Source organism: Silurus meridionalis, chromosome 6 (assembly GCF_014805685.1).
Source record: "Silurus meridionalis isolate SWU-2019-XX chromosome 6, ASM1480568v1, whole genome shotgun sequence".
In the NCBI taxonomy this organism is placed as follows: domain Eukaryota; kingdom Metazoa; phylum Chordata; class Actinopteri; order Siluriformes; family Siluridae; genus Silurus; species Silurus meridionalis.
In genome coordinates this window covers 4,844,232-4,862,162 of record NC_060889.1, presented here as the reverse complement: position 1 = coordinate 4,862,162, position 17,931 = coordinate 4,844,232, and the positions used below count along the sequence as shown (strand labels likewise).

At 42.1% G+C, this 17,931-nt stretch overlaps 1 protein-coding gene across 1 annotated transcript in view; it reads right to left on the bottom strand.

The window, feature by feature from the left end:
• dpp6b (dipeptidyl-peptidase 6b) overlaps positions 1–16,418 on the bottom strand; it is a 53,199-nt gene extending 36,781 nt beyond the window's left edge. Inside the window, exon 1 of the mRNA XM_046852281.1 lies at positions 15,572–16,418. Coding sequence (XP_046708237.1) covers positions 15,572–15,736 — 165 coding nt within the window. The 5' untranslated portion in view covers positions 15,737–16,418. The remainder of the gene's footprint in view (positions 1–15,571) is intronic.
• Between the last annotated feature and the right edge of the window lie 1,513 nt (positions 16,419–17,931).

The window sequence follows — 17,931 nt, the reverse complement described above, 5'->3', positions numbered from 1 at the left end:
ACTCACAAGACTACGTTACACTCAGTAGATTGCATACACTAGATCACTCTGGATTAGTTTCCACTCAGCAAATTACACTTACAAGATTACATTTGCTAGATTACTTTACACTTACTGGATTACTTAACACTCAGTAAATTACTTTACACTCTATAGATTATTTGACACTCATTATAATAATTTACATATAATAAATTGCTTTTATACCCAGTAGATTGCATACAATAGATTACTTTGCACTCACTAGAATACACTCACGAGATTGTATTAAACACAGTAGATTACATTTCTTAGAATATTGTTACACTCACTACATTACACTCAATAGATTACTTTACAATCAGTAGATTACATTTCACTCAGTAGATTACATTTGCTAGATTACTTTACAGTCAGTAGATTGTGTTACACTCAGTAGATTACATTTGCTAGATTACTTTACACTTAGTAGATTACATTTTCTAGATTAATTTGCACGCACTAGATTGCATACATAGATTACATTACAGTGTGTAGATTCTGTAACATTCAGTAGGTTACTTTACACTCAGTAGATTAGATTACACTCAAGAGATTACTTTACAGTCAGTAGATTACTTTACACTTGGTAGATTAGATTACATTCAGTAAATTACTTTACACTCAGTAGATTAGATTTTACTCAGTACATTACTTTTCACTTAGGAAATTAGATTACACTCAGTATATTACTTTACAGATTAGATTGCAATCTGTAGAGTAGATTATTAAATACAGAAACACACCTGAATGCTCCCACAGGGCTGAATTGAAGAAGCATTTCATTTCTAGTCATGAGCATGATGTCAGAGGGTAAAACACACACACACACACACACACACACACACACACACACACACACACACACACACACAAACACTCATAGCGCTGCTCTGAGGTGAAAAGTCCAAGAGATCGAGTACAGTCAGATTCATAATCACTCGATCGCTCAACTCTCTGATCATCAGCATCAGTGTGACCGGCTACAACAGCACACACTCGACTTTTATTCCACATTCACACAAAATGTACAGACAGTCCCGACAGCAAATGGGAAAACTTACATTATAAAAAAGCTGCTAGCATAACTAATGAACTATCAGCTAGCATAACATGATTTATCGTTACCAAAGCAAACAGTTCTTGTGTTCACTAGTGTCTGGCCTCTGAAACTCTGAACGGGTTAGCTGACTCGTGGTTCTTAGCGTAGCGTATCGAACGGCACTTTTCTTCAGGTAAACAGCTGAGTTTGTTTTTTAAATACTCTGCACATTAAGTGGAGACGTTTCGCTCACAGTAAATGACAGGAAGTGGGGGGAGGGAGGCCATTAGCTGGCATCTCTGAGAGCTAATGGACGCGACATAAAGCGAGCATAGAGATTTTCCACCGTCGAGCCCAGTACAAAAACACACAATGCTAAAGAGAAAGAAGAGGACGAGAAAAGTAAAACAAAATGGCGGCAAGTTCCGTGTCTGAAAAAGACACAATGTGTTTAAGATAACATTTCTTTAAAATTTCCAATAAGCCGATTAGCACTAGCATGTAATACTGATCAGGATTCTCTTAGCTTTGACTGTCAATACATTAGCTTTTAGTCACCAGGACCATATAAGTTAGCTTCTTTTGTGCATGCTAGTTTTCTCTTGCTAATTCAGATTCTAGTCTTGTTCAAACTTGCAATAACTTTTGCTTAATAGTTTTTTGTTTAGCTTTGAGTTTTTCAGACCCATACTTTTACCCATGTTTTATTTTTTTTATTTTACTCCATTGGAGGAAACTGTGGAGATGTGAGGAACGTAATCAGAAACTCCACTTATTTAGGAGCTTCAGAATACACAGATAATACAAATAAAATGTAAAGAAACACCTGAAGATTGAACCAAACTTCAAAAATCCAGCAATAATTGAATTTAACATACACAATTTGCCAAAAGTATTTGGACACCTGACTTTCCTAGCCGTATGTCGACCTTATTGTGCACGTTAAATACTCTTATATTCATAAATTCATAAATCGGACTTTCAGCGCTGACAGGGTGAAGGTCCGATCTACATTTGTGTAAAAAAATAGATATAATGTATTTGTAGCGAAAAGCATGTTGTACTTTTTATCCGTTTATGTTTACATTCAATTCCACGTTATAGGAGCTATAAATGCTCGCTGTAGCTCACTTACAAAATACAAGACACACACACATCTGTTTTTACCTTAGAAAAGTAGTTCTTGCATAAAAATCTTACGTACAGTGGTAAGAAAGCGCTGACACTGGAGACTCCTTCCATACACCGGGAAAAAAAATCACCATAGCAACGATGTATATGTTATAATTAGATAACGAACAAGCGGTCGCTATAGAAACCACAATGAGCGCATTTTACTGTCTAAGATTCTGTTCTAGACAATTAATATACACCTAAATATGCACTTTCCAACCAATCAGAATGCAGAACACAACCCACACACACACACACACACACACACACATACACACACACTCCAAAGACACATCGGAGTATAAGTCCAGTTGTACGAGAGACTTACGCGCCACAGGCGTGCCACTCTGGAAAGCTTGCGTCTCTTCATGCTGCTCGCCAGTGAGGAGTGTGTGAGGCTGTGTGTGAGCGACCGAGTGTGTGAGAGAGAGCATGTGTGTGTGTGTGTGTGTGTGTGTGAGGTGGAGGGCTCAGGTCAAGGGCTGATGATGGGGTTTTTATGGAGCCACTTTAAGTGCACCAGACCATAAGCCTAACCACACAGACACACACACACACACACACACACACACACACACACACACACACACACACACATAAAGCTACTCAGCATTTTGCCTGCCAGATGCTCGCATTAAAACCCACTCCTAATTCGTGTGTGGGTGTGTGTGTGTGAGTGTGTGTGTGATACACTACTCCTTATGAAGTTCATCTTTGGTCAGTAGGTGTTATTCTTTCAAGCAGAAGCTGATGGTTCACGTAAACGAGCTCAATATGCTGCATTACGGTTTCCATAGCAACGGCTCATTAACAAGGCGTCATTTAGGGTAAGGAGTCTCCAGTCTCAGAGGTCAAGCTGTAGCTGTGTGGCAAACATGTATTTCTGTATTTCACTGTTTGTGTCCGTTACTTGCCCCGCCCACCTCAAATGACATCACTCAGACAAAGCCTCATTTGCATAATAATATATATTCGTCTCTTACACACATACACGATCGCAGACACGCACACACACACACACACACACACACACACACACACACACAAACAAACTCCTCCACAGGAAACAGCTACACCCTGTACATTAATACAGGTTTCCACATTAATACACAATTAAACTCCCCCAAACACACACACACACACACCACTTCCCAGCCCATTAGCCTCCACTCACACTTCGCTATGTATCGACATTACAAACCACACACATAAACACACCCAGACCAGCACAGTCACCACTTCCCACACATACACACACACACACACACACACACACACACACACACACACACACACACTCTGCTGTATTCTAAAAAACAAGTGTTTGCAAATTTAAGTTGCTGGGACAATTACGTACGCTAACAGAATGCTATAGAGCTCATCCCACAAACAAACAAAGTTCAATGTTCATGCTAATAGCTAACAGAGGTACAACACTGATAGTAATATAATTAGCATGCTAGCTAACACTAACATTTGACTCATATTTAGCGAATGAGACCTATAAGTGCTTTAAGTCTTTTAGTAAAGGAGGCGTGGCTTATATTTGTGTTTCAATAAAGTAGGTGTGGCTTCAATGTTGAGCTTTGTCTGTAAAGGGTCGTCGCTTATTCAAGTGTTTTAGTAAAAGATGGCATGTTAAACTAAAGGGGGTGTGGCCTATTTGCTAGGGTTGAACATTTCGATTCAAGCCGATTCTTTGAATCGGAAAGTTGATTTGCTGCAGCTTCGAAGACATTATTAATCAAGGGAAAACACACACACACACACACACACGTGAAACATCAAATGTTAACACGTAGTAAAAATCTTTACTAAAAATAAATCAACTGTTATGTATCTACTGCACAAAAGCAACAAAACTCGAATAAAACGAAACGTTTGTCAGGACAAAACCTCAATATTGCGGGCGAGAGAAAATATTGTACAGTATATTTTTGCAGGCGCAGGACTGAAGAATCCGTCCCATGCAGTTCTCTAATGCGTAGTGTGTTATGGGATGTGTTCTTGTGTATGTACACTTGGACAGCAGTCACAAGGACTCGAGTGTGTGTGTGTGTGTGTGTGTGTGTGTTTGCTCAGTGGCTTGTGCTATCATTTCTGAGTCGATAAAACACAACCTCTACGACACGACACATTACTGCTGCATCGACACACACACGAACAGGAATTAGCAGCCAATCGCATGTAAATTCGCTTTTACGAGCCGTCTTCAGCTGTTCCGCTGTGTAATTTACCCGTTCCTTAGTAAAACCTCTGACTCTCAGCTGCAGCACGGTGAGAGGAGCATCATTCTGGCCTTCACCTTCCTTCTCTCCTGTTTCAGGAGGGTTACTCTGCCCCCTGCTGCACGCCTCACTCCTTTATTTATGTGTTTATTTTAGTTTTATTTAAGTACAATACAACGTACCATTTTTTAAAATAAACTTTCAGTTTTTGCTTTTGAACTTTGAGGAACAGATACACAGTATTTGATGTGTTTAGACTCTACTCACAGAAACTCACAGAAGCGTAATGAGGTCTGGTGAACCTGCAGTATTGACCACCAGCAGGAGGATGTTTAAATATTACTGGAGTCAGAGCTCCCCTAGTGGCTGAATACTGACATGACATGCTGCAACGCCACAGACCTGACACACACACACACACACACACACACACACACACACACACACACCGGAGTCAACATCTGATTGGTTTAAAAATAATAACTCTCATGAGTAAGAGCTCCTGGTCGAGATTACTCACAGCAACGCTGAGTAACCAGGAGGTCCAAATATTTTACAGCGGCAAGAAAGGATTTGGGAGAAAACCTCAGGACGAGGAGACGTAGAGGAAATACCCCAAGACTGAGAAGAAAAAAACGAAAAGAAGCAAGGAAAGAGTGATCTGTATGTAGTGTGTCACTATATCAGCTTCTCTATCTCACACTCTCTTCTCTGTCTCACTCTTTCTCCTCTGTCTCCCTCTTTCTTCTGTCTCACGCTCTCCTCTGTCTCACGTTCTCTCCTCTGTCTCACTCTCTGTCATCTGTCTTTCTCTTCTCTGTCTCACTCTGTCTCCTCTATCTCATGCTCTCCTCTGTCTCACAGTCTATCCTCTGTCCTCTCTCCTCTTTCTTACTCTTTCTTCTGTCTTACAATTGCTCATCTGTATCACTCTTTCTCCTCTGTCTCACACTCTCTCCTCTGTCTCACTCTTTCTCCTCTGTCTCCTTCTTTCTTCTGTCTCACATTCTCCTCTGTCTCACGTTCTCTCCTCTGTTTCACTATCTGTCATGTCTTACTCTCTCTTCTCTGTCTTACTCTGCCTCCTCTATCTCATGCTCTCCTCTGTCTTACAGTCTATCCTCTGTCCTCTCTCCTCTATCTCACTATTTTCTCTCTTACATTCTCTCATCTGTATTACTCTTTCTCCTCTGTCTCATACTCTCTCCTCTGTCTCACTCTTTCATCTCTGTCTCTCACTCTCTACTCTGTCAAACTCTTTCTCCTCTGTCTCACCCTCTCCTCTGTCTAACTCTTTCTCCCTGTTTCACACTCTCTTCACTGTCTCACAGTGTACTGTTTCTGTAATCAGGTTCCTGGTTTCTCTGAGACACTCGATCATGTCGACCCACTAAACTGCAGCCAGAGTTTATACTTAAAGTAGATCGTCGAGTAAACACACACACACACACACACACACACACACACACACACTTACACACACACACATTCAGATACACATACTCACTCATAAATACACTCTTACACACACACATACATATACACACTCACTCATAAAGACACTCATACACACACGCACACACACACACACACACTCATACAGCTATTCTTATCCCTGAAAGTGAGACACGAGTCCAACCGCTGATAAACTGAGAGAAGAAGAGATGGAGAGAAGGATAGATGAAGACATGAAGAGATGTAGAGAGAGTAGGAGAGATGGAGAAAGAGATGGAGAGATAAAGAGTTAGAGAGAGAAAGAGAGATGGAGAAAGAGATGGAGAGAGAAGGAGTGTGTGTACTGTATCCAGATGAGCTATAAAAGGCGTGAGGTAAAAGTGTTACAGCTCCACCATCAGCACTGAAGATTAACAGCTGTAAACACTTTCACTCATCACACATCTGGAACATCAACTTAACTTAACTAAGCCAAGAAAAACTCGCTAATCCTGCTAATGCTAATCTTCTAATAGCATACTGTACCACATCACCATGACAGCAACACAACTACGCATACAACTACACATACAACTACAACCACAATTACACACACAACTACACATATAACTACAACCAAAACTACACATACAACCACAACTACATACAACAACTACAACCACAACTACACATACAACAACTACAACCACAACTACACATACAACTACACATACAACAACTACATACAACAACTACAACCACAATTACACATACAACAACAACTACATACAACCACAACCACAACTACATACAACTACAACAACAACTACACATACAACAACTACAACCACAATTACACATACAACAACAACTACACATACAACAACTACAACCACAACTACACATACAACAACTACAACCACAACTACACATACAACCACAACTACACATACAACAACTACAACCAGAATTACACATACAACAACTACACATACAACTACAACCACAACTACAACCACAACTACATACAACCACAACTACATACAACTACAATTACAACCACAACTACATACAACTACAACCGAACTACACATACAATTATGCACACAACTACACATACAATAACTACACATACAACCACAACCACAACTACACATACAACCACAACTACATACAACTACAACCGCAACTACACATACAATTATGCATACAACTACACATACAACAACTACATACAACTACAACCACAACTACACATACAACCACAACTACACATACAACTACACATACAACTACACATACAGCTACAAACACAACTACAACCATGACTACACATACAACAACCACAACTACACATACAACTACACATACAACCACAACTACATACAACTACACCCACAACTACACATACAACTACAACCACAACTACACATACAACCACAACTACACATACAACAACTACAACCACAACTACACATACAACAACTACAACCACAACTACACATACAACAACTACAACAACAACTACACATACAACAACTACAACCACAATTACACATACAACAACAACTACACATACAACCACAACTACATACAACAACTACATACAACAACTACAACCACAACTACACATACAACTACACATACAACCACAACTACATATACAACCACAACTACAACCACAACTACACATACAACTACAACAACAACTACACATACAACAACTACATACAACAACTACATACAACTACACATACAACTACACATACAACAACTACATACAACCACAACCACAACTACATACAACAACTACATACAACCACAACTACACATACAATTATGCATACAACTACACCCACAACTACATACAACTACAACTGCAACTACACATACAATTATGCATACAACTACACATACAACAACTACATACAACAACTACACATACAACCACAACCACAACTACACATACAACCACAACTACACATACAACTACAACCACAACTACACATACAATTATGCATACAACTACACATACAACAACTACACATACAACCACAACTACACATACAACCACAACTACACATACAACTACAACCATAACTACACATACAACTACAACTGCAACTACACATACAACTACAACCGCAACTACACATACAACCACAACTACACATACAACTACAATTACAACCACAACTACACATACAGCTACAAACACAACTACAACCATGACTACACATACAACTGCAACCACAATCACAACTACACATACAATCACAACTACAACCCCATCAACACGTACAACTACAACCACATATATATTGGTGTTGATCACCTCAACCTTTTTGTAACTGAACCCCTAAACCTTCCCCAATTCTAACTATAACTCTGAAGCTAACTACACCCCTGACCACACCCCTGACCACACCCCTAACGCTGCCTCTAATCCTAAATGTAACCCCACCACCCAATTCTGCCATTAAACTCCTGCCCCTGAACCCAGTCTTTACCTATATATCATCTGATAATAATTAAATTGTGTGAATTGTGACAGATTTGTAAGTATGAAGTAAAGTTGCTTTGTGTGCGTGTGTGTGTGTGTGTGTGTGTGTGTGTCTGTGTGTCTGTGTGTGTGTGATAGAGAAAAAGGCATTTCTGGCTGAAGATGGTGAGTGACTCAACAGCACTGTGAAGATGATGAAGACGATGATGAAAGTGTAATAGTATCGCATTGAAATGTTACAGCGCTATTCTTAGCTTAGCACTCCCCGCGAGACGCGTGGATCTGATCGCGTGGCGTCTGCGACGTTGCTCGTCCCGCATCCCGTACGTGACTCCGCGAGTGTCAGAACCTTCTGACGCACAGAAGAAACACCTCTGATACGAGAGCAAAAATCATAAATAAAACCTGGAGCAGGAAAACAACGACGACGACGCGGTTTAAAAATTCGAACAAGTGTGTGATAAAGTAAAAGTGTGTGTGTGTGTGTGTGTGTGTGTGTGTGTGTGTGTGTGTGTGTGTGTGTGTGAGAGATTTGAAAAGAAATATATATTGCATGTCATCTGAATGAATGAATTTGTCCTGCAGGAGATATATATTTTCATCTGCGTTTTATTTCAAGAATTTCCGGAGAAAAAAAGTCTCGTAATGTCTCGTTCTGCTGATGTTTCTCTTTTAATGGATCACATGAGTCCTGGAGCACTTCGTTTTCTGCTTCAATTTTAATTTTAAAGCAGCTTTTACAATTACAGCGTGTGTTAATTTTACCGTAATCGTGATCATTTATCCTCTGTTTGCCTTTGGCCACGCCCACAAAATTCTTTAAAAGGTCGAAGGGCTAAATTGCTTTTGTACTTTTGGCCAAAGTTGACATATTTGCCTTAAGTTTTCTTTCTATACGCAAAATGATATGAGAGCTTCATGTTGCTATGGCGATAGAGGTGCCATGTGGATTATGTTGTGTTTGGAGTGTGTCCTTGTACTTGACTGTCACTCGGGTCTGTTTCGGCTTTGTTCCTCCCCTTCTGCGTAATAATAACCTTATAATAATAACACCCTGTCTCAGTTAATAATCCATTACACACACACACACACACACACACACACACACACACACACACACACACACACACACAGAACCAGGATTCCTATTTTGGGCAGCATTTGTGCTCAGCAGTCAGTAGTAATATAATCCATGAGGAATCACATTCACGCAACAGACTATTTTTTTGATCCACGTGTCAAACGTCTGAGATCACGTGTGAGAAAATCCCAGAAAGGTGTGGTAGTCCCAGGAGGCCACTGTTATTGGATTGGATGTGTGGCAGGAGCAGCGTGGTCTCTAAGGTTCTGGTCTTGTTGGGCTCAGCAGAACCACTTTTAGTGTTTTTAAGCAGAGCTTAGAGGAGTGTGTGTGTGTGTGTGTGTGTGTGTGTGTGTGTGTGTGTGTGTGTGTGTGTGTGTGTATGTGTGTGTGTGTGTGTGTGTGTGTGTGTGTGTGTGTGTGTGTGTGTGTGTGTGTATGTGTGTGTGTTTGTGTGTGTGTGTGTGTGTCTCGCATATCACACAACTAAAGGAGGCCAAAAACAAAGGCCACGCCTCCTCAATAATAACTAAAGACAGAGGCCACACCTTTATGATAAAAGAAGAAAAAGGCCATGCCTTTATAATGACTAAAGACAGAGGCCACACCTTCTTTATAATAACTAAAGACAGAAGCCACACCTCCTTTATAATAACTAAAAACAGGCCACACCTTTATAATAACTAATTACGAAGGCCACGCCTCCTTTATAATAACTCAAGAGAAAGGCCACGCCTTTATAATAACTAAAATCAGAGGCCACACCTTCTTTATAATAACTAAAGACAGAGACCACGCCTCCTTTAATGAACAAGCAGACATAGGAAACACCTCCTTCACTACAATTAACCGTATGAAGGCCACATCTTCTTTACTACTACCATGTTGCCTTAACTACAATTAAAGATGTAATGACCACGCCTTCTTTTTCATTCACAAACACAGACACCACACCTACTTTAACAGAACTAAAGCACAGAGGCCACACCCTCTTCTTTTTGATTGACAAGTAAGACCCACCTCCTCCTCACGGTTGCCATGGTTTCTAAGGTTGAAAGGGTGAGGCGGGAACATGTGAGCGAGTCATGCTTTTCTTCTCCGTACAGATTGCTGGCCAGGGAATGGATGATGCAGAACACACACACACACACACACACACACATACAGCCTCAACCTGGCAGGAGCAGCGATGACATCACACACAGCCTGCTCGTTTGAGCAAGACAATCGAGAGACAGACGGAGAGAGAAAAGGTTTCTCTCAGGTGAGGTCACTCTGTGTGTGTGTGTGTGTGTGTGTGTGTGTGTGTGTGTGTGTGTGTGTGTTATTTTAATTCAAACATTGTACCCTGTTACAGTGCATTGATCTGTTTGTCTCACTGTGCATTTGAACACAGTCAGTCACCTTTAAGCCCCGCCCACAGCAGCACAGCCGTCCTTTAACCAGTGTGTATTACAATTTTATAAATAAATACATTAATTAATTAAATAAACAACAAATAAACACAAAAATTGATAAACACAATGTAGGAAATCTACTCTGTGTGTCTGGCTGATTCTGAGCACGTCCTCACAGTCTGATAAAAAATATCGTATGAAGGACAGATGGATGTACGGAAAGGGTTTCATCCTGCTGACTGGGCATGAGAACGGCTCAGCGGAGGAAACCTGAATGCCGTGAAGCTTCATGGAGAAACGCGTCCCACTGTGAGGGCATATCCATCTCGGCTAAGCTGAGAATTAGTTTTCGGTTTTAAATCCACGTGAGTGACGTTTCATTTTATATAAACAGAATAAGACTGAAGTAAAGCTCAGGAGCAGTGAAAGTGAGTCTGAAACTGCTGGAGTACTGCTGATAACATCACCCTGAATCTGGTCTCTGCCAGTGGAGATGGAGCAGAGCAGAGCAGACCTTCACTCACTCCTCCTTTAAGCTCTGCTGAAGAGACACACTCATTTAGGTCATTAAATTAGCTTCTGCTGAGGTTTAAAAAACAGAAACTCCATTAGCGTGGACACGGTGCAGGTCCCAAATTACACAACGCAAATTCTGTTTGGGCTTTAGGACTAATTTTAGGTTTTATTGTCAAACATCAGCATAAAAACCCCAAACCACATGCTGAAAGCCAAAAATAGCAGCCTGAAAAAAAGCTAAAAGTCATCGCAAATCCCCCAATACTAGGCATCGAATTTAAACATCATCCCGCACGGCGAAAAATCCCAAACACAAGCTCATACAACAACCCTAACAAGAACATCAACCCTAAACAGACTATTCTACAAAATATGTTCAGTAGTTCAGCGGAGCTCTGCAGAGACCAGCAGCAATAACAAAATGAAGAAAATGTGAGAATAAACAAAAGTTAATTGCACTAAAATATAATAATATGATTATGTACAATGAAAAATTTGTGCAGTGGAACTTCAGAAAAACAGGATAATCAGAAAGAATGAAATATTGCCTACAGCTCTTTGGAAGAAGCTGTTCCTCAGTCTGTTAGTGTGTGTCCTGAATGTCCTGTACCTTGTGCCTGATGGGAGGAGCCTTCTTGAGCTTTCTCATGAAAAAAAGCCTCTAATACGCTTTTTTCACTGAGTAGGAAGTGTTAATGGTCCATGTTAAATCCTTTGTGATGTGCAGAACCAGGAATTTAATGTCGTTAAGCCTTTCGACCTCCTCACCGTTAATGTGAAGGGGGATGGCATCATTTTTATACACCTTACTGTTGTTTGGGAACAATAGTGCTGGATTTGAGGCGTGTAGGACCTGCTGCAGAGACAGCAGAAGATATTGGTTTGGGAACACCTTGTTGGTCTTGGTGGTTAATACAGTATCAGTGCAAAAGGCCATGTAGGCCAAAACAGATGAACTATGTTCCTCCAGGTCTGCGTTCTGAGAAAACAACTCCCAGTCTGTGATTTCACATGAGAGGTCTGAAGTATGGGGTAATTTCCACGGAGATGTGAGTGGAGAGGCTAAGATGTGGAGATGGGGAGCATCGCACGAGTCCCAACATCAGCCCTAAAGGCCTTAACACAAGCCCTCAAGGGCAAGAAACATCAGCCCTGAAGTTCAAAAATCACTTCTCATCAACCCCTCACCAAACTCATCACCAACCTCACCAACCTCATCACCAACCTCATCACCAACCTCATTACCAACCTCATTACCAACCTTATCACCAACCTCACCCCTCATCAACCTCATCACCAACCTCATTACCAAACTTATCACCAACCTCACCCTCATCAACCTCATCACCCCTCATCAACCTCATCACCAACCTCAGCAACCTCATCACCAACCTCATTACCAACCTTATCACAACCCAATTACCAACCTTATCACCAACCTCACCCCTCATCAACCTCATCACCAACCTCACCAACCTTATCACCAACCTCATTACCAACCTTATCACCAACCTCACCCCTCATCAACCTTATCACCAACCTCACCAACCTTATCACCAACCTCACCCCTCATCAACCTCATCACCAACCTCATCACCAACCTCATTACCAACCTTATCACCAACCTCACCCTCATCAACCTCATCACCAACCTCATTACCAAACTTATCACCAACCTCACCCCTCATCAACCTCATCACCAACCTCATTACCAACCTTATCACCAACCTCACCCCTCATCAACCTCATCACCCCTCATCAACCTCATCACCAACCTCAGCAACCTCATTACCAACCTTATCACAACCTCATTACCAACCTTATCACCAACCTCACCCTCATCAACCTCATCACCAACCTCATCACCAACCTCATTACCAACCTTATCACCAACCTCACGCCTCATCAACCTCATCACCAACCTCACCAACCTCATCACCAACCTTATCACCAACCTCACCCCTCATCAACCTTATCACCAACCTCACCAACCTTATCACCAACCTCACCAACCTTATCACCAACCTCACCCTCATCAACCTCATCACCAACCTCATCACCAACCTCATTACCAACCTTATCACCAACCTCACCCTCATCAACCTCATCACCAACCTCATCACCAACCTCATTACCAACCTTATCACCAACCTCACCCTCATCAACCTCATCACCAACCTCATCACCAACCTCATTACCAACCTTATCACCAACCTCACCCCTCATCAACCTCATCACCAACCTCATTACCAACCTTATCACCAACCTCACCCCTCATCACCAACCTCATTACCAACCTCACCAACCTCATCACCAACCTCATCACCAACCTCATTACCAACCTTATCACCAACCTCACGCCTCATCAACCTCATCACCAACCTCATCACCAACCTCATTACCAACCTTATCACCAACCTCACCCCTCATCAACCTCCTCACCAACCTCATTACCAACCTTATCACCAACCTCACCCCTCATCACCAACCTCATCACCAACCTTATCACCAACCTCATTACCAACCTTATCACCAACTGTATCACCAACCTCACCCCTCATCAACCTCACCACCAACCTCACCCTCATCAACCCCTCAAAATCACCTCACATCAGCCCCTAACACAAGCCCTAAAGACCAGATACCTGCGTAAAAAGCTAATAAAACTGCTGATTCAGCATAAAATGGTAATATTTCCCAAATTAAGCAACTTTTCAAAATTAGTAATAAAATCCAAAATGTAAGACAACAGTCACATACAAGTCTTACATTTTAGCTACATGAACTGGTAAACACAAAAACAAATGCACACACACACACACACACACACACACAATCGAGTGCACAGCGAGAGTCGATACGTTTCTCGTCACTAAGCCGTTCCCCATCCACAGGCTGGCGTCTTTTCTGAATGTCACTCGATTCTGGTCCAGCTTCCTCGGACCGGGTCATTAAATCCGGTCTCTGTATCGGCTCGAGTACAGAAATAAAGAAGGAGAGAAAGCAATGGGTTTGGTTTCGAGGATAAACACGGAACAAGTCCATTAAATGTATGGAATAATTTATAATAAGAGAATAGAATTTGCTGTGTGTGTTTGGTCTTAAAGGCAACCTTCAGGTTTCACACACACACACACACACACACACACACACACACACACACACACACACACCCCTGATGGTGCTGTGCTCCCAGAGCGTGTTTCTCTCCAGTGCTCCAATTACAGCCTAATTGCAATAATCCGAGATGAAGCGCTCGTGCTGCGTTTCCCGCCGGCCGTGTCCTTTCACTCAGAGTTCCTGAGCGCGTCCAAAGAGAAGAACATTCCAGAGATACACCATTTCTATATATTCAGATGAGGTGAGGGGACCTGGGGTGCAGTCAGCATTCACATTCATCCCAATGGTGTTCAAGATCTCTATAGCAGGAGATCTTCCACATCTTCCAACCCATGGAAAGCAGATCTTTGTGGAGCTAGCTTTGTGCACAGGGGTTTGGGTCTCTCACACATCATCATCATTATCATCATCACATTTCGCTCCATATTCTGGATTACAACTAGTATGTATTTAGCCACGCCCACAAAACACCATATAAGGTAAACGTGACTGAATAGTAATTGAGTCTTTTCTCCACCTAAACACAGATTTCAACTTATTATTATTATTATTATTATTATTATTATTATTAAATGTAAATGCCACTCCTGTGCACATTTGTTACACAAAATAAATGTCAAACAAAAATCCTTACAAATTCTTTTTTAATTGAAATACTATTAAATTTCAAATAATAATCAATAAAGTAAATCCATATTTTATTATCTTTTTTTTAAGTGTGAAGATTTTACAAAAAGAATTGTTAATTGTTAGATTTTTTTGTTTTAATTTACAAGAAAAAAATGGTCATTATATATTACATATTATGTGTGTGTGTGTGTGTGTGTGTGTGTGTGTGTGTGTGTATGCACCGTGTATAAGACACTTTAAGCTACATGAAGTGTGTATGATGGAGATGAGCTGAATCAGGACTCGGTGTGTGTGTGTGTGTGTGTGTGTGTGAACACTACACTCCTGATAGTAAATCACTGCACCGCTGTGCCACACGAAGGCGATATTTTACTTTTTTTATAAATTGATCACTTAATTAATGGATTAAATTGAAGAAAAAACTCTTACGTCCTCCTCCTCGCGCGCGGTCTCGCGGCGGCGCTCGTGCCGGGGTTCGGGGGGGCTCTTGATCGCCTTCTCGCGCGCACCGAGCAGCCGACTGGCCTCCGGGGGACCGGGGAACGACGCACCGGTGTTGATTTTCCCCGTGAACCTCTGGTACAGCGAAGCCATGAGTTCGCGCGGATGTGTGTGTGTGTGTGTGTGTGTGTGTGTTTGTGTGCGCGCGCGTAAAAACCAAAATACAAAAAAAGATGTCTCTTCCAGAGCAGATGCGCGCGCAAAAGAGGGCTGATGTTTAATTAATGCGGTGTTGCTCTTCCTCTCTCTCCCTCTCCCTCTCTCAATGTCCGATCACTCGAGCATCCGATCTGAGTCTCTGATTTACATTCAGCGCACGCTGCTCATCTCCCTCTCTCTCTCTTGCACATACACCGTGTTTTCCCAAACCACACACACACACCAAAGAGAGGTGTCTGATGTCTGATACGCGCTTTAAAAATGAAAAAAGGGGGGAAGAAGAAGAAAAAAAAAACAAGAGCATCAGACGGTGATCAGATGCAGGTCCTGATGTAGCCAGACGACGCGACCTGCATGAGAAGTGTGAGCTCGAGCGCTGATCTCCTGCTGACTACACACACACACACACACACACACGCACGCAGACAGGCAGACTGCAGGGAGCTCGTACACACTCAGTGACACTCACACTGACACACACACACACACAAAAGCACACGCGCGCGCGGTCCGGTGTAATCCAATCCAATCTAATCTAATCTAATTAACTCGGATCAGATCTTTAAAGTGGATGCTGAGGATCTCTCTCCGCGTATCCGCAGAATGCTCGGTGTGTCAGCTCTCTCTCTCTCTCTCTCTCTCTCTCTCCCTAAACCCCTCTCTCCTATCACTTTTGTAGCTGAAGGTTGAAGTTCCTGCTGGAGGGATGTTAAGAGCTGCAGCGCCACCACGCGGACAAACACAAACACGCGCCCGCTGCCTGCGACCTGGAGACTTTCATTCATCTCATCCATCACCGCTGTACTGCACACACGCACACACGCACACACACACACTCATAACTTTGTTAAAGAGAAAATTATCTAATGCAAATTATTTTCTCAATTATATCAATTCCACAGACGAGGTCAGACAGGAGTCTCCCTGGACTATGATGTTTGTGGATGATATTGTGATTTGTGGTGAGAGTAGTGAGCAGGTTGAGAAGAGCCTGGAGAGGTGGAGGTACACGCTGGAGAAAAGGGGAATGAAAGTCAGTAGGAGTAAGACAGAGTACATGTGTGTGAATGAGGGGGAGGGCAGTGGAGGAGTGCGGTTGCAGGAAGGAAGAGATGGAGAAGGTGGAGGAGTTCAGGTACCTGGGGTCAACAGTGTAAAGTAATGGAGAGTGTGTTAGAGAAGTGAAGAAAAGAGTGCAGGCAGGGTGGAGTGGGTGGAGAAGAGTGATAGCAGGAGTGATTTGTGATAGAAGAGTATCTGTGAGAGTGAAAGGGAAAGTTTATAGGACTGTGGTGAGACCTGAGATGTTGTATGGATTAGAGACAGTGGCATTGAGTAAAAGACAGGAGGTGGAGCTGGAGGTAGCGGAGCTGAAGATGTTGAGATGTTTGTTAGGAGTGACGACGATGGACAGGATTAGAAATGGGTTTATTAGAGGGACAGCACATGTAGGACGTTTTGGAGACAAGGTGAGGGAGGTGAGATTGAGATGGTTTAGACATGTGCAGAGGAGGGACATGGGGTATATCAGTAGGAGAATGCTGAGGATGGAGCCACCAGGTAGGAGGAAAAAAGGAAGGCCAAGGAGGAGGTTTATGGATGTGGTGAGGGAAGACATGCAGGTAGTTGGTTTGAAAGAGGCAGATGTAGTGGACAGGGGGGTATGGAGACGGAGGATCCGCTGTGGCGCTCCCTAATGGGAGAAGCCGAAAGAAGAAGAAGAAGAAGAAGAAGAAGAAGAGAAATCAATTTCACACATAAATGGAGCAGTGAGTGTAACATATGTAACGATGACCATGTCCTCATCTTTCTTAAAGAAAAATAAATACATTTTCAGGTTTTATCTCAATGATCTCAATTCCACACAGAAATGAGTGAATGAGTGTAGAATATATAATGATGATGACCACGTCCTCATCTTCCGTTTTTTTTGTTCTTTTTTTGGTAAAGTCCCTGTGAAGATGCTCCGTACCCTCCTGCATTCTGTTTTTGTGAGAAGGAGGAGGAATCACAGCTCTGGAGACGTGAGTCACATGGTCACGTGGTCACGTGACAACCTGCTATAAAACTGAAACTGACGGCTGCAGTTGATGAGGAGAGAAGAAGCTGGAGGAGCACTGCTGATGTTA